This window comes from Propithecus coquereli, unplaced genomic scaffold (genome assembly GCF_000956105.1).
Source record: "Propithecus coquereli isolate 6110/MARCELLA unplaced genomic scaffold, Pcoq_1.0 Scaffold122, whole genome shotgun sequence".
NCBI classification, from domain to species: Eukaryota; Metazoa; Chordata; class Mammalia; order Primates; family Indriidae; genus Propithecus; species Propithecus coquereli.
In genome coordinates, this window is record NW_012136303.1 from 3722131 (window position 1) to 3746548 (window position 24418).

The 24418-nt window shown below is 50.3% G+C and overlaps 1 protein-coding gene across 1 annotated transcript in view; it reads left to right on the forward strand.

Annotated features, from left to right (window-relative positions):
- Positions 1 to 24418, forward strand: part of NOL4L (nucleolar protein 4-like) — a 121391-nt gene that overhangs the window by 60662 nt on the left and 36311 nt on the right. The window contains exon 4 of the mRNA XM_012637744.1: positions 2425 to 2534. Within this exon, the coding sequence (XP_012493198.1) occupies positions 2425 to 2534 (110 nt within the window). The remainder of the gene's footprint in view (positions 1 to 2424; positions 2535 to 24418) is intronic.

The following is a 24418-nucleotide window of genomic DNA, read 5'->3' on the forward strand; positions in this document are numbered from 1 at the left end:
TAGAGTGCCGTGGTGTCATTTTAGCTCACAGCAACCTCAAACTCCTGGGCTCAAGCGATCCTCCTGCCTCAGCCTCCCGAGTAGCTGGGACTACACGCGCGCGCCTCCATGCCTGGCTAATTTTTCTATTTTTAGTAGAGGCAGGGTCTTGCTCTTGCTCAGGCTGGTCTTGAACTCCTGACCTCAAACAATCATCCTGCCTCGGCCTCCCAGAGTGCTGGGATTACAGGCATGAGCCACCACGACTGGCCCTCAAAACACATCTTAGTTTCCACATATACACCAGACATCTGCACCAAAGAGGCTGATGTGTGTTGGCGTCGGAGAATCTGCCGTAGAACCGAGAAGAATTCCCTGTAAAAAAGAAAGGCGGGTGGGGTGGGAGGCGGTCCATTTCTATCCAGTTTCTGAGACATTCTATTAGTGACATTTACCTCTTCCTCAGAGAACAAAAATGAAACATTCTGTGGGTGACAACACAGCTTTAAAAAGCAAAACTAAGTTATGCATTTCTATAAAACTTGATAAAATATCTCATTCCATCTGGAAAGTCCACCAGCAGTCCACATTCTCAGAGGGACCCCAGTCCTGCGGCCCAGTCTGTTTTGTGCCCCCCTTTCTGCAGGGCTGTCCCATCCTTGCCGAGCAGGAGTGTCCCTTGTCCTCTTGGAGTAACTTTGCCCCCTCGTTTGCAGAGGCTGTTTTTTCTTTTTTAATTGTAAAACATTTACAACAAAAAACTTGCCTTTTTGATAAATTTTAATTATACCATTTTTAAGGTATTAATTATGTTCACACTATTGAGCAAACATCACCACTATCTATTTCCAAAACTTTTTCATCACCCCAAACAGAAAGTCTGCACCCATTAAGCAATAACTTCCCATTCCCACCCAGTCCCTAGTAATCGCTATTCTACTTTCCGTCTCTATGAATCTGCCAATTGTAGAGATTTCATGCAGGTGGAATCATACCACGTTTGTCCTTTTTTGCCTGGCTTCCGTCACCTGGCATAGCGTTTTCAAGGTGGCCGGGGCCGTTTTGGTTTGGGCTCAGCTCTGGAGGGGCAGGCAGAGCGAATCACCCTCAGATGTCCTCGTATTTCCCCAACCCTGGCCCTGTCACCTGCCTCCCCTTCATCCTGTCTCTAGGCCATGGTGGCAGCGGTGGAGAGCAGGCTCCGGCTAGTCTGGAAGTCACTCCCACTTCCCACACTGCTTAAATCCCAGCCCTTCCATGGAACTAGGCACCAGGGGACCTTTTGGGACAAAGGCCTGGGGTGATGAACCTGGCCTGCGGGAGGCCTGGGAGCAGGTGATTGAGACTATTCTCCTAGCAGCGTGGCCAGAGATTTTAAGAGTTATTCAGTATTCTCACTTTTTACTCCACAAATTCCATTTCTTGGGATCTGTTCCAAAAAGGAAAAGATCAGAAACACAGACCAGTATTTATGCACAAAGATGTTCCCCGCAGTGTTGTTTATAATAGCTCCCACATGAAACAACCTAAATAGCCAATCATAAGGGAATGACTTCAGTATTATGGTAAAATATTACACAGCTATAAAAATTATCTTTGTAAAGCAAAACAAGGTTTTCAATGGTGGGGAAAATGCCTATGACAAAATGTTTAGCAAAAACAAAAAACCTTTTTTAAAAGCAGACTATAATTCTATGTATGCATTGTAATATCAAGTATGTAAAGAAGAGAAATCACAGGGAAAAAGTAAACCAGAAGCATATGCCAAGCTGCTTGGTGCAATTATGGTTTTTGAATTTTTTCTTTGCATCTTTCTGTACTTTGCAAATTCTCTACAAAAAGAACGTGCATTACTTTGATCTTCAGGCCAACAGAGCAGTAATGGGAGGAGCATGTGAGTGGGAGGTGGCCCTGGAGGCCTGGCTCAGACCTGTGAACTGCGTAGCCCCTGAGGGTGCTCCGGGCGATGCTGTGGGGCAGGGGGTGGCATGTGTTCACCAGGAAGAGAGCTGACTTAGACCCGGCTTGGAAACGTAAATGCCTTCAAGGGCCTGGCAAGTGTGATGATTGAGCGAAGGTGTGCACTGCGATAAGGAGTGGTGGGGACTGCGGCCAAATGGAGAGCACACCCCCACCTGAAAGCAGCGCTGCTGCTCAGCTGCAGCAGTTGCCATTGGGAGTGGGGGCCCATGTGGCCAGATCTTCCACTTTTCAAAGAAACCCCAAATTCATATTTTTTAGCATGTGAAATCTCTAAAAGGCTGGCGCCTCATTGAGAAATATTTTCCACGCCACGCAGTCCACATCTATGGGCCAGATGTGGTGAGCGAACCTGTCCCTTCTCAGAGGTAGCTTCCTCCTCCACATGCTCCCGCTGAATTCTGCACGTGGGTGACAGGACCGCAGCACAGACTGAAAGGGGTTTCCTTTTGTTCTTTCTGCCAGAAAACGAGCCTCCATCGCCTCTGGTCTCGGGGATCATCGATTACAACATGCCCCTCACCTCCACGTACCTGAAGCAGATGAAGTTGCGCGTGATGAACTCCCAGGAGCAGGTAAGGCGGCGGTGTCCCCCCACCCCACCCGCAGGTGGCCCCAAACTTGCCTGATTGTGGTTGATTCTTTCCAAGATTTGGGGCCACAGCCTGTGTAAACACACTGGAAATCAAAGAGGCCCTTATCTGGTTATCTGGGCTGTGCAGTGCAGGCTGAGGGGGGAGAGGGAGGAAAGAATGTGTTCCTCGTTAGAGGGTCTGCGGGGAAGGCAGCTTTGCAGGTCTTTGGTGAAATCCGGAAGCTCCAGCCTTGCAAAGCTTTCCCCAGGGGCAGGGCCCAGCAGGGAAGAGGCAGGAGCTGCAGACCTGGACTCTGGGGTCACTCTCTCTGCTCCGCCCTTTGTCACTGCCTGGCTTCCCCAGGGAGGGAGGAGAGAGAGGCCCTGGCCGCCTGCCCGTGGCCTCTGTCACTCTCTTGGGGCCCAGACAGGCCAGGAGGATGGGCCTTGGAGGGTGGCCCTGGGGCCCCCTGGCCATCCCAAACTCCGCAGCTCAGGTTTGCCAGGGGTCGTCCATGGAAACAGGCTATGAAAAGAAAATGCCCCTCGCCTGTCTCCCCACACAGCCCACCTCTAACCCTTCGCAAAGCGAATGGCCTGTCTTTTAAAGAAGGACAAACTGAGTCCTTCCTGCCCCTGCTGCTGCCTAAAACCAGGGCAATAATGTCTCACCTCTGGCTTCAAGTGTTCTCATCTGTTGTGACATCTGAATCTACTATGTCCTTGTGGCCTGACTAGGGCATTAGGCTCTTTCCGCCCCGTCCCGGAGTCAGAACTTGAGTCTGACTTCCAGCCCTGGGTATGTGCTGCCACTGGTCTCCTCGACAACCCAGCATGTGGGCTCTGAGGGCGTGATGGCTCCTTGGCCAGCTTCGTGGTGATGTAGCAGGACATGTTCAGGCAGCACCTGGGCCCGTGGCACCCAGGAGCTTCTTGCCTGGGCAGCAAAGGCAGAGCAAGCCTCCCCTGGGGTGGGGGAATGACCCTGTCCCCCAGTCCAAACACAGCCACAGGACAGGTTCTGCGGCTGTCAAATCCCATGTCCCAATACAAGGCTTTGAAGGCGGTTCCATTCCATCGCTCTGACCCCAAAATGCCAGCAGAGCACACCTGTAGTGTTTGCAAATCACTAATGCAGGCTACGTGGAAAATAAACCCAATTCTAGAGTAACTGGGAACCAGGATAAATGATATTTTATTAATGCTGAACAAAGCTCTACATCTAAAACCTTTGGGTGAAAAAAATCCCAATAATTCATTGTTTTCAAACATTACACATCCAAGAGACAAATGGTAAGGCATTTGCTCTGATCAGACAACATACGGGTGGTGGGATTTTCTCGAGGGCTGGACAGAATCACGTTACTTGTCGTTTCGTTGTACTGGGTTAATATGCTGGGAAATGAGCCCTTCTCCGCAGAGGGTGTTAGATAAAATGAAAATCCAGGAACAATCTTCACACAAAGAAAAAAGATTCTTCTTGAGGTCTGGTTCAATGCAGCAAATATTTACAGTGTCCTCAACATGCAAAGCACTGTGGGGGCAGACTCCAGCCTCCAGAGACCTCCATCCTAAGACGCAGACCCCGGAGCTGTCATCGAGGTGGCCACATTGAGGTGAAAATAGGGGAGTGCAGCCTGATAAAAGAGGTTTTTTGCTTTTTCTTATTCGAGATAACTCTTATAAAGATATAAAACTGGAATCACGTTTAGTCGTACAGACGATGAATACATCTTCGTGGAAGGGGAAGGGTAGGAAGATTTCATGAAACGTGGACTGTCTCAGAAGATGGTCATGACATTCCCTGATAAAATGAGGTCCCAGCGGGTGCAGCCCACGTGCTCAGGGCCAGACCCAGCCAGCGCCATCCTGAGCTGTGATTTCTCAGGTCCCCTTTCAGGGACGGGCACAAGATGCCACGGGGTGTGCTGCGGTCTCTTCCTCACACAGCCACTGGTGTTGTTTTCTGTCTCATTTGGTTTTCTTGCATTCTTTTTTTTTTTTAATTACACAAGTAACACACAGCCTCAGTAGAAAAATCAGTAGCCAAAAAGCTACGTGGTGGTGAAAATCACCGTAATCCCACCAGTGAGATCGCTGTGAATATTTTGGTGTCCGCCCTTCCGGACTGTTGGGTAAAGGGGGGTTATCCTACACGTGCGATGTTATGACCTGCTGTGCTTTCCCATGTTGTTCTGAGTCTCTTTACCCTCTGGGTCTTGGTGTTTCCATCTGTCAAAGGAACTGGCTCTATAGTTTTCCTATCATTCGTTCATTCATTGACTCATTCACTCATTCTTCCATCCATCCATCCATCTGTACACTCTGAGCCAGGCACTGTTCCAGACACCCAGGAGACAGTGGTGAATAGGGCCACGTCTTTGCCCGCCTGGCTCTCACAGTTCAGTGAGAGAGCAAGTGGGGCGGCTGCTGTTTCAGGCAAGTGGCTTATCAATCAGGCAACTGTCCTGCGTCCCGAGTTATTGTCCCCATTTCACAGGTTTGATAGCTGAGGCTCAGAAAGGTTCAGCACTTGTTCAAGGTCACACAGCCACTAATGTGAGTTGAAACCCAGTTCTGTTCCATCCCCAAACCTGTGCACCAGCCAACGCGCCACACCCTGTTTCTCCCCACGCGGACTGGATAAGAAAGTGCTCATTAGAATCCAAAGCCGCGTGGGGGCTGCAAAGGTAGTGGTGTGCGCAGGTACCATGGGGTTTGGAGAGAGAGTGCGCCTTGGCAGAGATGCAGGTGGTGTGCCAGAGGGAGGCAAGTACAGGCCTAGGGACTTTGGCCTGGGACCTGGGAGCCACCTTACATATAAGGAAAGTAAGGGAATATTGGGAGAGGAACTTGGCAGGGAGGTTACAGGGTGGCACGCCCTGCCTTGTGAAGGCTAAGTTATCTAGAGGGGTACATTTGTAATTCGACGTCCACATTATCCTGATTTTTCCTGAGGTCACAGGATTTGAACCAAGACCCTGTTATAGAAATCAGATGTGGAAGCAGAGAGACAGCTCCTCTGTGCCCCTCACCCCCCCACACACACTTTGATTTTATAGGAGCGGAGGCTGCGGCCCAGAGAGGCCCAGCCCCTGGCTCAGCTCCTTTTTTTATAATATCACGGGCTCTGAGCTCTGTACAGAAAGGAAGATTGTCGGCACCTTCCTCCCCGCCCTGCTCCAGTGCTGGAACAGCACTAATGTCCCGCTAATGGTTTTAATGGTGCTCCAGGCAGGCAGCGTGGGAAGTGGGGAGGGCTCCATTGTTTAAGTCTCTGCCATGAGGCTCTTACTGGCCTCCATTAACCTCTGCCTCCCTCTCCTCTATGTTCTGTCCTGGCCCAGAGTTTTCCTCAGGTCTTGAATGGCTGGGAAGGAGGGGCGGATCCCCCTCCCCCAGGGCACACATGTGGGACCTGGAGGGTCAGTAGCCCCTATGCAAGGCCCCAGGGTCCCCAAATTATTGGTCCTCTTGCTCCTGAAAACAAGCCAGTGTGGAGCAGCAGCTGGCACTGTTCTCAGCTCACTTTGTTAAGCCAAGGACTTTGGAGTCAGGCTAACAATACCAGCTCTACCACCTACAAGCTGTGTGACTTTGAGCAAGTTGCTTCACCTCTCTGTGCTTCTTTTTCCTCATCGATTACTTGAGAGCAACACTAGTACACCCACCTCCTAGAGTTTTCCCAAGAATTAAATGACACCAAGCAAGGTAAGTGCTTAGCACCGTGCCGGACATTAGAAGCACAGAGGAAATCTCAATGGCCACACTGTACCGATGGTACTATTCTACAACGTTTGTTTAATAGACACATGGAATGACCTCGTACAAGAGACCAGGGGCAAGGAGGGGCCATAAAGATGGACAGGATGGTGTGGCTGCTCTCAAGGAGCTCTTCTTAGTAGAGGGGACAGACAGCAGGCACGGAGGTGTAACCCAGGACAGAAAACAGAAAGAGCTAGAAACCTGCCAGGCAGGTCAGGGGACACTGGCTTATTTTTAAAATGGGATTTGGACAGGCAGAGAGGGCTCGGGAGAGGGAAGCCGAGAGGTACAGCTCGGGCAGGACCTGGGGCTGGGGGGGCCGGAGCCAGTTTGGGGACGGGAGGAGGAGCAGACCCAGAGCAAGGGCCTTCTCCGAAGCCAGGCCGAGGAGCGGGCGCCCTCCTCAGTCAGCGCTGGCGAGTCAGGAAAGGATTCTGAGCAGGAACTTGCGCAGCCTTCCGTCTCCCTAAGTGGAGAGGGAAACAAGCCCACCTCGAAAAACTCCCCACGTTTACTTTTTGAAAAAATCATGATAAATATATTTGACACTGTAACCATTTTAAAATACATAATTCAGTGGCATTGAGTATATTCACAATGTCGCACAACCATCACAAACTATCTATTTCCAAAAAGTTTTCATCACCCTAACAGAAACTCTGTACCCATTAAGCAATAACTCCCCATTCCTCCCTTGCCCAGCCCCTGGTAACCTCCATTCTACTTTCTATTTCTATGAATTTGGCTATCCTAGGTACCGTATAGAAGTGGAATCATACAATATTTGTCCTTTTGCGTCTGGCTGCTTTCGCGTAGCATAGTGTCCTCAAGCGTCGTCCATGTCATAGCATGTCAAAACCTCATTCCTTTTTATGACTGAATAATGTTCCAGTATACGCATATACCACATTTTACAATCTGTTCACCTGTCCGTGGACATTTGGGCTGTTTCCACTTTTTTTAAGCTAACCACATTCACTTTTCCATCATTATCTTTTCTGTCTCTTTTCTCTTGAACACTCTGAACCTGCCCCTGCCAAGAAAGACCCCCCCAAACATGGGCAGATGTAATGGGCTACAGTGAGAGCCGTGGAGGACCCGTGAGTGCTGACTGGATAACCAGCTTTAGGAGCCTCACAGCAGTGATGATTTCCTGCTTCTGTCCTCAGCCTGTCCTGTAGCCCAGGTGAGGTGAGAGTTCAGGGGAGAAAAAGCAGAATGGAAATGTCGCCATGTAGCTCAGTGTGCGCAGCCTTCGATGGACTCTTAAAGAAGCAGAAGTATTTTTTTTTTTTTTTAAGTTAAAGAGTAATCTCCATGGAATAGAAATAGAATGTAGAATGTCTAAACCGGTAGAGAAAATAAAAGAAACAAAACTTAATCAGTCCAGCGAGAGTGGTTAAATGGGGAATAAAAGAAGAAACCATCAAAAAGAGGTATAATAAATAGAAAAACATAAAGTAAGCTAACAAGAACAAGACCAAACATTAGTAAATCACAATGAATGTGAATGGGTTAAATTCTACTACACAGAGTCCAGAAGGCTCAGATGGGCTTTCTTAAATGGCAAAATCTAACCACTGGGATTTGCAAAAGACATTTTTTTTAAATGACACAAAAAGGAAAATCAAAACAAAAACGAAAAAGAGGGAGCAATGCTACTCATGTCAAGCAAATAAATGTTCAAGGCGAAAAAAAGCATTTAATAGGGCAAAGTGGGATATTTTATAATTATCAAAGGCCCAGTTTCCCAGTAAGACTTCAGAGCCTCTTCACCTTGGAGGTCTGCTCTTGGCGGGAGGTTGAGGAGGTCGGTTGGTCTGGTTGGTCTGGTTGAACATAAAGAGCACCTTAGATTTCACCCTGAGAGGCAGCATCTTTCTTTTGCAGCCCTCAGCACATCTTTGCTATCTTAAGTTTCTTTTCGCTATTTTGCAAATTTTGCTGCTGTCTTGCAAGAGCCACTTCTCCAGACCAGTCGAGCACCTGTGTCCACTCTCTGGAAATGTGTGTGGAGCAATACCTGGGGTAGACCCTGTGACGTTTGTGAGGATGAGGGGTCTGCTGCCTCAGCCACCTCGATTTTAGTCCCCCTCTTTCTGTCGCCACTGGGCTTGCCTGCTGAGGTGACCACTGTCTTCTCAGTTCCCAGCCTCCTACAGCCTGTCCCACTGACTGCCTGCTCGACTCTCTGGCCTCTTCTCAGACACCCTCACCAGGCCTCCAGGATCAGCCCATCTGTTACTTGTTATGTAGCCGAGCCCCGAGGGCCCAGCTTGCCACTGGAGAGCACGGGAAAGGCCTGGAACTCCACCGGCCACATTTTCGAGATCTGAGAATCTATAGCCCAAACCTCTTCCTGTCTCAGTAAATCCCTGGCACTGTGGAAGGTTTGTGCTGCAGCAAGAAAACAAAAACAACTGAAATACTGACCTTGACCAAGGCTGATGTTTGGATCTCTCCAGGCAGAGAATGAAGCTGGAGCTTTTCTGCCGTGAGAGGACGTGCAGTTGGGGTGGCCACTATGAGGTTCTACCCTATGCCCCTAAGACCTTCCACCGTAACCCCAGGGCAGCTCACCTTCAGAAATAGCTTCTCAGGTGGCCCTTTATCTTTTTTTTTAATTTTTCTTTATTTGTATTCTTTTTTTTTTTTTGAGATGGAGTCTTGCTTTTGTCACCCGGGCTAGAGTACAGTGGCGTCATCATAGCTCACAGCAACCTCAAGCTCCTGGGCTCAAGTGATCCTCCTGCCTCAGCCTCCCAAGTTGCTGGGACTACAGGCACCCAGCACCACGCCCAGCCAAGTTTTTCTATTTTTGGTACAGACGGGGTCTCGCTCTTGCTCAGTCTGGTCTTGAACTCCTGAGCTCAAGCGATCCTCCCGCCTTGGCCTCCCAGAGTGTGTTCATTTTTATTTTTATTGATATGATGCATTTTTTAAAAAATCACATACAAAAACAGCAGACTGTGCCCAGCCTCCCCACTTCAGTTTCTGCTCCCCAGAGAGGCGCCTTTTCTTTCTTATCTCTTAGCGATCTCTTCTGGTATTTAACTCCTGCTTCTGAATAACCTGCTCATACCACTAGTTCTTGATTTTTCAGTTCGGGCTTTTGTTGTGGTTCTTGCTAATTTCTTGCTGTAGGAGATAAGTATTTACAGCTTCACACCCTCTCGTAAACACCCGTATTATTTCCTCCATCCCTCAATATATCTGTACCTATTAGATAAATCATCGCTACCCATTATTTATATTATTAGGATTGTGTGCATGTTATTCCTAGCTGACCTAATTTGCACACTAAGATCACATTTCTTTTCTTTTTGATTCCCCAGAGTTATCCATTGCCTTTTTTTCCTTCATCCTCAGCTCTTTATGCTTTGATCTTGCTTATGCTGTCTATCTTTGGTCATTTTTATTTGTATATACTCAGATTTATCCATTTTTTCTTCAATGACTTCTGCATTTGGTTTAAAGAGGCTAACTCCACTCCACCCCCATGCTTTCTCTTTGTACTTTCATGTTTCCATTTTTTTGATAGACTATTTTTGAGAATAGCTTTAGATTTACAGAAAAATTGGGAAGATGATACGTAGTTTCCACATTACCATCCCCACGCACAGTTTCCCCTATTAGCAACGTCTTACACGAGTATGCTACCTTTGTTATAACTAACAAACCAATATTGATACAGTGTGTTAACTAAAGTCTATTTAGCTTTCCTTAGTTTTTTTTTTTTTTTTGAGACAGAGTCTCACCGTGTTGCCTGGGCTAGAGTGCCGTGGCGTCAGCCTAACTCACAGCAACCTCAAACTCCTGGGCTCAAGCGATCCTCCTGCCTCAGCCTCTCCAGTAGCTGGGACTACAGGCATGTGCCACCATGCCCGGCTAATTTTTTCTATATATTTTTAGTTGTCCAATTAATTTCTTTCTATTTTTTAGTAGAGACGGGGTCTCGCTCTTGCTCAGGCTGGTTTCGAACTCCTGAGCTCAAACAATCCGTCCGCCTCGGCCTCCCAGAGTGCTAGGATTACAGGCGTGAGCCACCGCGCCAGGCCTTTCCTTAGTTTTTATCTAATGTCCTTCTCTGTTCCAAGATTTCATCCAGGAGACAACATTATGTTTTTTTGTCATGTCTCTCTAAGCTCCTCGTGGCTGCGGTAGTTTCTCAGACTTTCCTTGTTTTTGATCTCCTTGACAGAGTACTGGTCACGTATTTTGTAGGATTTTGGAATTTGATGTTTTTCTCCATATCAAACTAGGGTTATGGGTTAGTAGGAGGAAGACCATTTCCATCACATCATATCAAGGGTGCACGCTATCAGCATGATTTATGATTGTTGACATTGGCCTTGACCACACCTGGCTGAGATAATGTTTGTCAGTTCTCTCCACTGTAAAGTTCCTCTCTTTCCCCCTTTCCATACCGTCCTCTTTGGAAGGAAGCCCACCCCTAGCCCTCAAAAAGGGAGAGTGAATTATCCACATAAGTTATTTCCAATTCTCGTGCATCGGAGATGTGTCCCCTCCCCTCCTTAATTTATTTATTAGTCATTTATGTTAAGTATGGACTCATGGCTATTTATTTTATCCTTTGGGTTATAATTCAATACTGCTTTATTTGGTTGCTCAAATTGTTCTAGCTTTGGCCATTGGGAACTTTTCCAGCTGGCTCCTATGCTCTTTTGACATACTTCTATCAATGTTTTGGGTGTTTTTGTTTCTTGTTTTTTTTTTGTTTTTTTTTTAGTGCTTCCTTACTTCCTGGCACTACGAGATGCTCCAGGCTCATCTTGTATATTTCCTGCCCCAATCTTAGAATCAGCCATTTCTTCAAGGATTCCTTTTATTGGAGAATCATATTGAAAACCAAGAACTAGGCTCTCTGTGTGCTCATTGCAGCTGTTGGAGCAAAAAACATACATATTTTCATTGCCGTTTTTTACATTTAATCTTTGATCCATTTGGAGCTCATTATGTTGTATTCTGAGATGTGGATCCTGCTTAACCTTTGTCTCAGCGTCATGTATTAAATAATCCATTTTTCCCACTGATTTGAGATGCCACCTTTATAACTTAACTAAATTTCCATCCACAACAGAATCTACTTCTATTCAGTCCATTGGTCTCTTTGACTATCCATGAACCAGCACCACACTGTTTTAAGTATAAAGACTTTATAATATGTTTTAGTATCTAGTAAGAATGGCTGTCCCCTTGTTGGCCTTTTTATAAAAAGTTTTACTGGATTGAAAAAGAAAAGAATTACTTTGAAAAGAAATTTGTTTCTCTAATGACTAAATATTTTTGTTTTCACTATTTATTTATTTTAGAGATGGGGTCTCGCTATATTGCCCATGCTGGTCTTGAACTCCTGGGCTCAAGCGATCCTCCCACCTCAGCCTCCCAAGTAGCTGGAATTATAGGTGTGAGTCATAGCTCCTAAATATTTCTGCCTCCCCTACTTGGTGGGGGAAGAGTACTACACAGGCCCTTCCGACCTGACCACGTGCTTAAGCTGAGCTGCTTTTACCCTGGGGTTCTTTGTTCACCGCCCAGGTCGGGAGCACCACCATCCCAGGGATGGAACCTGGGGCCGTAAACATAGCCCAGCATTCCCCATCCTCCTCAAACGGTGTCAGGCAAAATGGGCCATTTCTAAACTAGAGAGGAAATGAGTTCTCAGAAACCTCTTTTTTGAGAAGACAGGGCGAGGCAGGAACAGCTCCTTGTTACGCATCTTTTGCTATGGGGCATTATTTTTGTGATCAATATATGTTATCAGACATCCTCGGGTGCTCTCTAGAAACTCGATGCAGTTTCCAAATACCCAAAGAAAATGAGCACTTCCTTTCTTCTGCGAGGGCAGCCTGGATTCAGAGAGGTCTGTGTCTCCTCTCTCCTCCTGCCCCCCCGAAGCAGTGTGGGAAAGGAGTGGAAAACAAGCAGTGTCCTATCTTGAGAGCCAGGGCTCTGACAGAGTCAGTGGATACCCCGAGAACCTCAAGGGCTCATTGTCCCCAGCAGGGCCTCAAGGCACAGTCCCCTTCCTGCTGGCTGCAGACATCCACCCCCACAAATGCAAGTGGCCTTTCCACTTCATTATCTGGGGAGAAAAATGCAGGCAGCACCCATAATTTACTGGCGCAGGCGGGATTGCTGCCTGGTGCCACCAGCAGCAACCCTGCGTGCGGGGCTGGCCCGGGATGTCTTGTCTGCGTCGAAGCCAGGACGGAGGCCAGGAGCTGCCGCCCGAGCCGCCATGAAGGAGGGAGGCGGCAGCCCTGTCCTCTCAGAGCCCTGACTGTCAACCGCCCCTGCAAGGCAGCCTGGGCAGCAGACTCCCGGCTTGTCTCTAAGGACAAGAGAGATCCGACAGGAAAGGAGGCGTCTTTCCTGGGCTGGGCCAGGAAGAAGCGGCTCGAAACATCCAGATGGTCACTGAACCGATGGCCGACCTTGTGACCCCCCGAGAGTGTGGGCCCAGCCTGCCTGAGACCCAGAGAGGATTTGTGGTCTTACGGCTAAGCCCTGTTTTGTTTTGTTATTTTTATAATTAAACTCCCAACTCCAGCTTTTGGGCACCTCTTTCACCCAGAGCGAGTGGATGTTTGGGGCAGGGTGCTTTCTCCAGCGCTCACTGGGTTCTGTCGCTCTGTTGCTTTCCAGGGCGAGTCCCCTGGTGGCTTTGTGGAGCCTCCCACTTAAGGCTCTGAAACGCAGGCAGCTCAGCCCGGGGCAGCTGAGCGTTCTGTGGTTGTGGCTTTTAGGCAGGTTCCTGACCCCCCCTGACTCTTGTCTGGCCTGAGGAGTCCCTTTCACGAGGGGCCCCCCCGGTAGGCCCAGCACCGAGCGGCTGCAGGAGACCCGACTCCGCTGGGCTGGGTGGGCCAGGGCTTTGTAACCAGACCTGGAGGATGCAGGAGGGTTTCAGACGCTTCAGCAGCTGATGTCTGGAGATCAATTAGAGATAATGGCTTTGGGTGGACTCGAAGAAGCATGGCCAGGCTTTTTCCTGGTTGTGATTGTGTTTACCTCATTAACAGGCTTTTTTTCTTTTTTTTTTTTTGCGGGTGGGAGGGCGCAGTGTTGCTGTGAATCTGTGCTGGCTGCTTTGTTTTGCTCAGGGTGACTGGGTGTGGACCCCTGCGGGCGGGATGCTCCCCCACCCCTACTCAGCCTGAGACAGAGGCCCACAGCTTCTGCCCACCAGACCCCGGCCCTCCCTGCGACACTGTCACGCTGCGTTGCATAGTTTTAAAGAAATTTCCTCCTTCGTTCATTCGAAAATCAGTTATTAGGCTCCTACTATGTGCTGGATGCCATTCCGAGCGCCGAGGACAGAGCAGTGAACGAGACAAAGTGCCCACTGTCGGGAGCTCACAGGCAGTGGAGAGGACAAGCAAATCAGTATGAAAAAATATGCAAAAGTGAGAAGTTTGGGGCAGAGAATTAAAATAGGGCAAGATGAGGCCAGGCGCGGTGGCTCACGCCTGTAATCCTAGCACTCTGGGAGGCCGAGGCGGGAGGATTGTTTGAGCTCAGGAGTTTGAAACCAGCCTGAGCAAGAGCGAGACCCTGTCTCTACTAAAAATAGAAAGAAATTAATCGGACAACTAAAAATATATAGAAAAAATTAGCCGGGCATGGTGGTGCATGCCTGTAGTCCCAGCTACTCGGGAGGCTGAGGCAGAAGAATTGCTTGAGCCCAGGAGTTTGAGGTTGCTGTGAGCTAGGCTGACACCACGGCACTCTAGCCCGGGCAAAAGAGTGAGACTCTGTCTCAAAAAAAAAAAAAAAAAAAAAAGGCAAGATGATAGACTGCGCCTCTAGGTGAGAAGGCCTCTCTGAGGTGGCATCTGAGCCAAGACCTGAATGATGAGCAGTGGCTGGCCCTGTGGAGGCGAAGAGGGAAGGGCCTTCCAGGCAGAGGAGACAGCAAGTGCAAAGGCCCTGGGGTAGGAACAGCAAACGGCTAGGACAGGGGAGCAAGGGGGAGATATGCCTGGGACAAGATTGAGCACTCTGCAGAGGACAGCTCTCACAGGGCCTGGGGCTGGGCACAAAGTTTGTGGTGTGCAATGTGACGGCTCGTAGCGCATCTTCCTCTGCCGGAGGACAGCGGGGGCTTAACCATGGGTAATAGCAAGTGGAAACGAGCACTCGAGAGAAAGTCCAGTGAGGCTGGTTCTAGGGGTGGCCCTGTCCCTGACCTGCTGGCTAACTTTCACTTCTCTGGGCTGCAGCTTCCCTGTTACTGGAATAGCAGGTTTGGGTCAGGCTTCCATGGTTTTCAAAACTTGCTTTTTGACAGAAGAACCCCTTTCTTCAAGGGACTCTTTTCTGGGGAGGAAGAGTGTGTCAGCGGTGAGCAGCAGATGGGCATGTTGCTGACTGTATAGCAGAGCATGCCACCTGCCCCTCTCGTCCCTCCTGCACTATCCCAGCAGCAGGGCCTGGACAGCCCTGGGCTTTGGGCTGGGGTGCCCAAGACAGTCAGGAGAGGGGCTCACCTCACTGTAGCCACAAGCAGCCTCCTCGGTAGAACGGAGTAACAGAGCCCATACCTTGCCAGGCCCACAGTCATTTGAAGGCTTGAGTGTTTAGAATGGCTTCAAGGGCCTTGAGAAAAAATAAGATAGAAACAGAAGATACTCTTTAACTAGGATACTGTTGTGGCTCAGGGAGTTCCTAGGCACACCCATGCAGTAGCCTTGACACTTGCCCTCCTTGCAGAGCCTGTAGGTGAGGGAACTAAATGCCTGTCTGTCCCCCAAGCACCACAAGATGCACAGGTTTCTGAACACAGCACCCCTGTGTCCTCTTGAAGAAGTCAACACTCTAGAGAAAAGGCCACACTGGACTGGTGGGGGCCTTGCCCTAGTCCATCCATGGAGAGGAGCCCTGTGAATAAGTCAGGAATGCTTTTGACCACAAGTGCTAAAACCCAGCCGGCTTTATAGAAAAACATGAAGTTATTTCACTGCCAAAACAAGAATAGCAGAGGAGCCGCTAAAATCTGCTACCTGAGTTGGAATCTTCATGATGTTGACCTTTTTCCTCATGGTCGCAAGTTGGCTGTTATTACTCCAACCATCTTATCCGCATTCCAGGCAAGAAAAAGATGGGAAGGGGTGGTGCAAGCCTAGTCTAGCAAAGTAAAAGCTTTCCCAGAAAGTGGCCAAAAGACTTTTCTTGACATCTCATTGGCCACAGCAGGGTCATGCTATCCCCCTCCCAGCTGTAGGGGAGGCTGGGAAAGAAAGAATTTCATTTTTCCACCTTCTGTAGTTGAAAAAGACAAGGGAAAATGTTGGTTTTGGGTATCAAGTAAACTAGTCCACAGTACCTGCCATGGCCTGGGTGCCATCAACTGAACTTGACCCTGTCTTTGGATGTTAAGATGCCACAGACTTGGGCAGGGAAAAAGAACAGGAAGGAAAGGAAACGGGGAAAGTGGGGAGCAAGGAGCAGCGAGGAACAGGAGGTGAGAGGACAGCAGGGACAACCATTGTTGGGGGCCTTCTGTGTGCCGGATGCCTCGCAGACACAGGTCTCAACTCCACGGCACGGGAGACTGAGGCTCCGTTTCAGAGAACCTAAGCAATTTGTCTGAAGTCATGGAATTAGTGAGCAAGAGAGCCCTGTCCCCTCCTCCGTGAACGCTGTTATTTCCCCAGGGAAGGGTTGGAGAAGAGAGGTGAGAAGAGAGGGACAGGCAGGGAAGGGGGGGCTGGCCACAGGGCACCAGCACCAGGCCAGATCTGCTTTTCTCACCACCGCGTCCCTGTACCTGGATCGGGCCTGGGAATGCGGTAGAGGCTGATATATACTCGCTGACCGATGACTATCACTACTTCGGTTTCACATCAGTGTCATTGACCATAACTAGGGTTCGGGCAGGTGCTCTGTGCCAGGCACCCGTCCAGCCCTCTCCAGGCACCACCGCACGGAAGCCTCGTGGCAGCCTTCAAAAATAAGTCCCTGTCATTGTTCCCCCATTTTAAAGATGAGAAAACGGAGGCTTCAAGAGGTTAAGTCACCTAAGGCCAGGCCGAGGAAGGGCGTGAATGCAAACAGAACCTGTCCCCAGACCTCTGCTCCCCTGCTCTGCTCCACCCTGCACGCCAACCTCCAGACACCTGAATGCAGACACGAGAAAGGTCTCTGTGCAGCAGCTGTGGCTTCAGAGCCTCTTACCTGCCCTCACACCCACACCTGTGGGCTCTGTCACGAAGGGATTCAGGGCCGAAGCAGGAGATGCTGCCTGCTCCTTTCTCTTGGTGACCTGCCCCCATTGCCCAGCGTGGTTTCCTTGGAACAGGGGTAAGCGAGTGTCTTACAGCCTGCAGAGGGGCCCTCACCTCTCCTCACCTGCTGGGGAGCCAGCTAGAGTTTCTCCCCATTGGGCTGCCCAGGCCCAGCCTCCCTCAGCGTTTGTATCAAGAAGGCCTGAGGTCCACCCAAGGCTGCCTGGGACAGCCCCAGCCCCAGGGAACTCTCTGGCTTCATGCCGGGCCCAGACTCGCCCCGCTCGGTTCCTCTTTCTGCTCCGCTGGAGGTTGGTGGAGGTTGGTGAAGCTCAGTACCGCGTGTCCTGGCCCAGTGGTCCCACTGAGGCAGGGCCCACCTGCACTCTGGAGACCCACACACCTTGGTTCAGACCAAGGCACGGCCGCTGGCTTCTAGCGGCTCTGTGACTGTGGGCATGTCCAGTCTCTGAGTGCCACTTTCCTCGCTACTGGGTGACTGGGTGAGTCACTTAGTCTTCCTCCCAGAAGCCCCCAGTCCTCATGTGCACAATGGCAATGAATATCAGCCTTGTTATTCGGCTGATTAAATAAGATAACACACACGCCACCCAGCACGCGTTCCTGGTGCGGAGTGGGTTGCAACCCCTGATCACAGCGCGCCCCGGGCTGCTCCGCCGTCGGCGCTGGCCTGGCTTTTTTCCAGTTTTAAACTTTTACTGAACTATCATGCTCATACAGCAAAGAGCACGTGTCGTTACGTGGACAGCTCAGTCCCTTCCGACAAACTGACCTCCCTCCTGTGACCAATATCCAGACACACTGTCGCCACCCAAAGACCCCCGGTGATGCTTCCAGTCACTGCCCCCAGCAAGGGTGACCACTGTCCTGATGTGTAGTAGCATAGGTTGGTTTTGCCTGTTCTAGAACTTTATATAAATGGAATGTACAGCACGTGCTCTTTTGCTCCAACGTAAGTTGGTGAGCGTCATCCGTGCCTGGCGTGAGTCAGTAGTTAGTTCCTTTTCTTGCTGAGTGGTATTTCATGGTATAGAGGAGCCACAGTTTTTCCCCCCTTCACCGGTGGGCAGTTGGGTGGCGTCCACTGGGGGCTGTTGTGAATAGCGCTGCTAGGACCAGGCTGGTGTGTGTTCCCCAGGGAACATCTGTATGCATGCTGTTGTGTGCACACCTAGGAGTGGGAGAGTGCTGAGCCTGGCCGGCCTTGGCATTTCGGCCGAGCCTGTCCAAAGGTGCTTGGAAAGAAGGAAGAGAGAAGAGGCAGGTGCACACCCTGCAGAAGCTACGAAGTGTGGCCTGTGTTCAGGACTGCGTGTTTCACTCAGAGCTCTGTCAAAGACGTCAAGGCCATGCTGGCAGTGAGTCCCTACAGAGTGTGGGACGCCGGGGACTCCGCTATCTAAGGGCCTGTTCCGGTCCTGAGAGTGTCGGGTCCAGCTGGGGAAATGAGGTATAATGCAGGAAACAGGAAGTACCACAAGCACATTAAGTGACGGAAGACTAACTAGACTTGCCACCAGACGGTAGTCTGCCAGTCTGCCAGTCTGGCATTGAGTTCAGAGGGGCCTTGATTTGGCTGGGGTGGAAGGTGTCTTTGTTTACAGCCCACGCACCTTTCCACCTAGTGAACACCCATGCGTCCTTCAGTGCCCAGCGTAAATGCCACCTCCTCAGTGGAGTCCTCCCAGATCCACTGGGTCCTTCTCATACCCTAGGTACTTCCTTCCTAGCAGGTCTCACAACTGTCAAGTACAAACTGAATATCCCTCCAGTGACCAGCATGCAGATCAAGAACCCGCGTGGTCATTTGTTTAATCCCTCTCTGTCCCCTGCTGGCCTGCAGCTCCATGTGGGCAGACCTGTGTCTCTATTGTTCATCGTTGTGTCACCCGCCCTTATCATGGTACCTGGCTCATGGTAGGGGCTCTGTACGTATTTGTGGAAGGAACGCATGTCTAAAGCATGCATGATCAAAGGCATGGCGTGGTCACGCGTGGGTGACGGGGGAACGAAGACAGTGAGTCTGTCTGCAGCAGAGCTCTCAGAGAGGAACAGATGAAGCCCTCGGGGCTGTGGAAGGCCTCAGACGCCAGGCCCGAGGGAGCTATAACTTGATTCTGCTGGTAACTGGGCGCTACTGAAGGTTTTGGATTAAGAGAGTGACATTACCAGAGATTAATTTAATGACATTTTAAAGCAAGACATTTCTAAAAAGGAGAATAATGAAATTGTCATTTTTACCTTTTGTCATGGTTTTTAGGAGAGTGTATTTCAACAAGTCAGGCTCATTTAGTTATGTCCATAATGGGAAATTTATCTAAATAGAGAAGTAATGAGGAAACAGTATTGGACTGTTTCTCCTAGATTTCAGCAAAGGTGTCAAACTGGCTGTGAGGTTGCAGCCAGCTGTGCAAAAGTCAGCTAATACGAAGAATACATGGATAAGCTGAGCTACTACCCGACGCACAGATGAAGCATTTCGAATCCAGGCGTGTGTGGAGCTCTCTCTGTCATCCTTTCCCCGCCGGATGCTCTCCCTCTTTCCACCTGTGGCATTCCTCCCACCTTCTTTGGTTCCGGGTAGATGTCACCTCTTCCAGAAACCTTCCCCTCCACCCCCTCAGGAGAAACATCCTCCTTGCTCCATAACTGTGCTGCGCCTAGGAACCTACACTTCCTAAGGCCACATGTGGCCTCCTGATCCCCAAGTGCGGCCCCTCGACTGAGTCCAAATTTGGATTCAGTCAAGAGGCTGCTCTCCAGGATCCAGAAGGCCACAGGTCCTCACCCCTGATTGCTGTAACACTGGTTTAATTGTCTTTGTTATGGCGTGAGCAGGGACAGTTCATGGGGGTTGGGGTAGAGAGGGGTGCTAGCCTTGCCAGATATGAAAACATATTTTAAAGCTATAATATTGGGACAGGAATAGATAGATCAATAGAATAAATAATTCCAAAAATAATGGGAAAGTAATATAAGATGGCCTTTCCAATCAGTGGATAAAGACAAGTTATTTTTATTTAAAAGCTATAATAGCATTGAGACAACTTGGATGGCTATTTAGAAAGAAATAAGCTGGATCCCCACTTCACTACTTATGTAGACATAAATTACAGATGAAATAAAAATTTAAATGTGATGAAGATATAAATAAATGTTCCAGAAGAAAATACAGATGAATTGCCTTTATAATCTTAGAGTGGAAAAAAGTCTTTGTTTTGACCTGAAACCCCAAAGCTCTATCGGGGGAAAAAAATTAATTGGATGATATAAAAATGTAAAATTTCCATGTGGTTAAAAAAAAAACCCTATCATAAACAAAAAGACAACAAAAGGAAAACATATTTGCAGAATATATGACAAGAGGTTAATTTTCTTCATTTCCAAAAAGTTCTTACCTCCCCCAAAAAAGAAAGATCAACAATTCAAATAGAGAAATGAGCGAAGAATATGAACAGGTTGTTCTTTAAAAAAAAAGTGCCCACTAAACACATGGTACAAAGAAACATATACTTACATTCCAAATGAAGGAGGGCAAAGGAAAGTAACAGACACCGTTTTTCACCTCTCAGATTGGCAAAGAGAAAAGAGACTGCTAACACTCAGCACTGACGAGTGTGCAGTCAAAGGAGAACTGCCAGATATTGCTGCTGGCAGGGCGAACTGGCACGGCAGTTACAGAGAGAGATATGAACACGATTGTGAAAATTTACAATCCCGATGACGATGATGATAAAAGCTACCATTTACCAAGTACTCCCTCTGGGGAAAAGATCAAGCTGCCTTTTATGATCTAGCCTCAGCAGTCACACACCTCTTTTCCACGACACCCCATTGGTCCACAGCCCTGTGCAGTGTGACGGGACTGGGGTGTGACACCAGGAGGTAAGATCTTCATGGGCCATCTTGGAGGCTGGCTACCACAGATTTTAATTTCAAAGGAGAAAACCTGGTGCAGTGCTACATTAAACACACTATCTTATGATCCACTATGTAGATGAGGAAACAGGGCTAGGGAGGTTTAGGTATGGTGGCCAAAGTCACTTGTCTAGTATCAGAGCCAGAACTTGAACCCGTCCCATTTGGCTAGATTCTTTCTATTCAGCCTTCTCACGGGTCTCCCTGCAACCACTCTTGCTCTCTTATAATCTCATCTCCCCTGATCTAAAAACATAATTCAGGTTGCATCATCTCTTCGCTCTTAGAATAAAACCCGCACACCTCGAGGTGGTGTTCAAGGCAGGCCCTGCTGCCCTCCCAACTCTCATCTCCCCACCCTCTTCCAGCCTGCCTTTCTCTAGCAACGCTGGTCACACCTTTCTGTTCCTCAGGGCCTTTGCACCTGCTGTCCCCTCTACTTGGAAGACAGTGCCCCCAGGTTTTCACCTAGCTGTCAACTTCTGCCATCGGGGAGTCAGGACACATCTTGGCTTGCTCCTGGGAGGGACATTCCCTGACCACTCAGCCTAGGGCCCACCCTTGCCTCCACCCTCAATTCCCGGCACCCCACCTCACCCCACCCCCATCCTCTGCCTCTCCCTCCCTCCCCCCACCTTGTCTCCACCTCACTCCTTATCTCCAGGATCCAACCAAGAGTCTCACTTTGCATTTAGTTGTTATTTCTCTTTAGTCTCATAATTTAGAACAAATTAGTGACAATGACAATGAATCTTTTGAAGATGCCCAGACCATTGTGTTGTGGAGAGTCTCCCTGGATTTCTTGTCCGATTGTCTCTTCCCGATCAGATTCAGGTGAGGCATGTTGAGGGAGAACATGACACGAGGGAGCACACAACACAGGTGATGCTCTGTCTGCTGCGTCCCTCCAGCAGGTGCGCATGTCAAGTCAGGTTGCCCCACTTTGGGGGCTGCTGAATTTGATCGCATGGACCGGAGGTGTCTGTTAAATAGCTCCGTTGTGCAGGTACACTTTCCTGTCATGAATAAGTAATTTGTGGGGACAAATGGTTTTTTTTTTAATGCTTTGAGATGCTTGGACAGTGTCTGCTCTGGTCACACTAGGGTCCCGTTATTCCTAATAGCACACCTCTGGGCCCCACAGCCAGGTCCCCACTTGTAGGACATGCTCGTTTCATATGGGAAGCTGCTTCAAGGGAGTTGCTGCATATGCTAATCATCTGTTTCCAAAAGCACCCACTGTTTGCACAGCCTGGAGGTGACATGAGGCAGCACTGCCCCCCTTAAGCATAGGGGAGCAGCTTTCTCTGCTGTGACCTCCCACCAGGCTGGGGCCTGAAGAAGGGGCACATCACTGGGAGAATTAGTGGTCAAGAAAATAGGTCACCCAATTCTTTGTTGGGCCCCATGCTGTGGCCACTTTAAGGATGGAGGGAGTTGTTCAGTGGCACAAGGACATGGAAAACAGCCTTCACAAGGTTACTTGAGGAGCGGCAGCTCCTGCAGGAATAAGGATCTGGGAGATTTCTGTGGGCTCCGGCTCACAGGAAAACTCGCCTAATTCACGGCGCTGCTGCACAGCCGGGTTTCTGCAGCGCTCTCAGCTGCTTTCTGCGGGTTGAGTGGGGCTGAGGCTGTTTTATCTCAGGGATGGTAAATGAGTTCACATTTCATGCCTAGAGAAAATCACTGCTCTGCCCTCCTGGGCCGCACTAGCTCTCTTTTATTAGTCAGAGAAGAGGTGGGTTATCTGGGTTGAATTCCACCTTTGAACTTCAGTTGGATTTGGCTTTATATTTCAAGCCCAGATGTCCACCACTGCTGTGAAATAGTAACTCTGGCCAGAAGTCAAAAGTCTCTGGAAACGTTGGTTGCGGGGGTAACGATGGGACACCCTGAGACTGAATTTTCTCATTTTCAGAGTGAGGAGGGACAGGTCCCCTGCTGGAAACACGTTTCCCTGGATGAAGTGTTGTGGCCACTGATTCATTCTAAAAATCATTCTTGGGCACCAACCCGTGTGGACACTGGGGCAACTAAGCCTTCCAACTGTCCCACGCCCCAGATAATGAGAAGTAAAGGCCTAATAGAGCAAACTGAGGGGAGTGAATTGAAAACACCTGATTTCAGGAATAAAAGGTGCTAATGAGTAACATGGTGCTTAAACTCTTTTAAAAGGAAAGTGTGAGTTTGATATTGACGCCAAGATGCTTAGCATGCGCGGAAGGAAGTCTGTGTGCGGGCAATTTGGTGTATTGTCACCTTTCTATTTCTCTGGTGGCCGAACACCCCCCTGAACCTGCGGCGGTGTGCTTCCCGCTCGCGCCTGTAGGGGGAGCCTCGTTTACCTCGGATTGTTCACAATGCAAAGCTTTCAGAGGAAGAAAGAAAAAGGCTTTTTACAGAAAAAAAGTTGGAGGGTTAAAGGCAGTCTGTTTCAAAATTGCAAACAATCGCAGTGGCTGTCTCGTTTTCTCTTCTCCGCTGGTTCCACCGTGAATGAATTGTAGCGTAAAGAAGTCAGTAGAAATTGCTTTCCTCTTCGGATGCGACCACAAAAATCAGGAGGTGGGATCGTTATCGGGGTTTGTGGTTGTTTTTTTTTTCCTTTTTGGCCATTTCCCCACAGAATTGCACGAGGGTAGCCCCTCCTTCCTGTCAAAGCACAAGCTTTTACCGAGGCTCCCGTGTTGTGACGGGGGCTCGGGACGGGGCTTGTGCCCCTGACCCATTTTCTCTGCCGGGGTCTGATTCTGCCGTGTGGGGACAAGCGCGTTACGGTTTCGGTCCGAGGCTGCTCAGAGGTCCAGGCCCCCCACCCCGTGGCGCTCCCTCCCGTCTTCTCGTGCCCCCGGGCGGAGAAGGTCCGTTTGCCCGGAGGATCGCGGCTCCGATCCGCGTGGGTCTTCCCTCCCGGCGACACTGTCTCGGCGGCCAGTGCGTGCCCAGGCCCGGGACGGAGCAGCATTCGCGGTGCCGTCCCATTACTTTACAACTGTAGCTTGCACGCCGTACGGAGCCGGCACGGTGCGGGCTGGCGGGGCACAGTGACCGAGGGGGCGGCGGGCGCTCGGGACCGCCGAGATGTTTGGGGCGAACAGGTGAGCGCAGCCTGGACGCTCGGGCGGCCGCAGGGAGGCGGGGAGGAGGGGAGCAGGGGAGGGTGTAAACTAAGTGGTGGGAAAGAGACAAAGGAAGAGTGAAGAGGCGAGGTGGTGCGGATGGGGGGGAGGGGAGGGGGCAGCCGGTGGGCAGCGCGCCGAGGAGCTCGAGCTTGAACTTGATCAGGAAAGGGGGGCCCCGAGGTGGGGGCTGGGGCCCCGGCAGAGAGCCGGCCACGTGCCTGGCTTTCCCAGGCCAGGGTCTCGCTCCGACCGCCCGGGGGGCCGAGCCCCCAGGCCCGGCGGCCCCACCCAACGAGCACCCGCGTCCCTCAGGAACCGAGGAGACGCACGGGGGTCTAGGGCTGCCCAGAGGCCCCCGGGCGCTGAGAGTTCCTGGCGGTGCCTGAGTCACTTTCTTCGGGCCAAGTCTTCCTCTCCTGGCCTGAACGCAGACAGCCCGCGGTGCCCGCTCCCTCCCAGCCCCCGCCGGACCGAAGACAGCAGCCTCCAGGAGCGAGGGGCGGGCACAGATCCCACCGCCTTCTCTCCCGGGCTCAGCCCCCCACGGGGATCTTCCTCGTAGCGCTTCCCCCTTAAGAGCGCTCTCCCCCCGAAGCGCACGGCGGCGCGTCCAGCGCGCCCTCATCACCCCCCTACCTGGCCCAGCGCCCCCTCCTTCCTCCTCCTCTTCCCCCGCGCCTCTCCCTCCTTTCTCCTCTCCCCTCTCCCTGGGTGCCTCCTTTTCCTCTCTCCCCCTCCCCCCGCGCCCACTCCTCCCTCTCACCCGCCCCTCCACCTCCTCCTGCGTGCGCCCTCCCTGCGCTCCC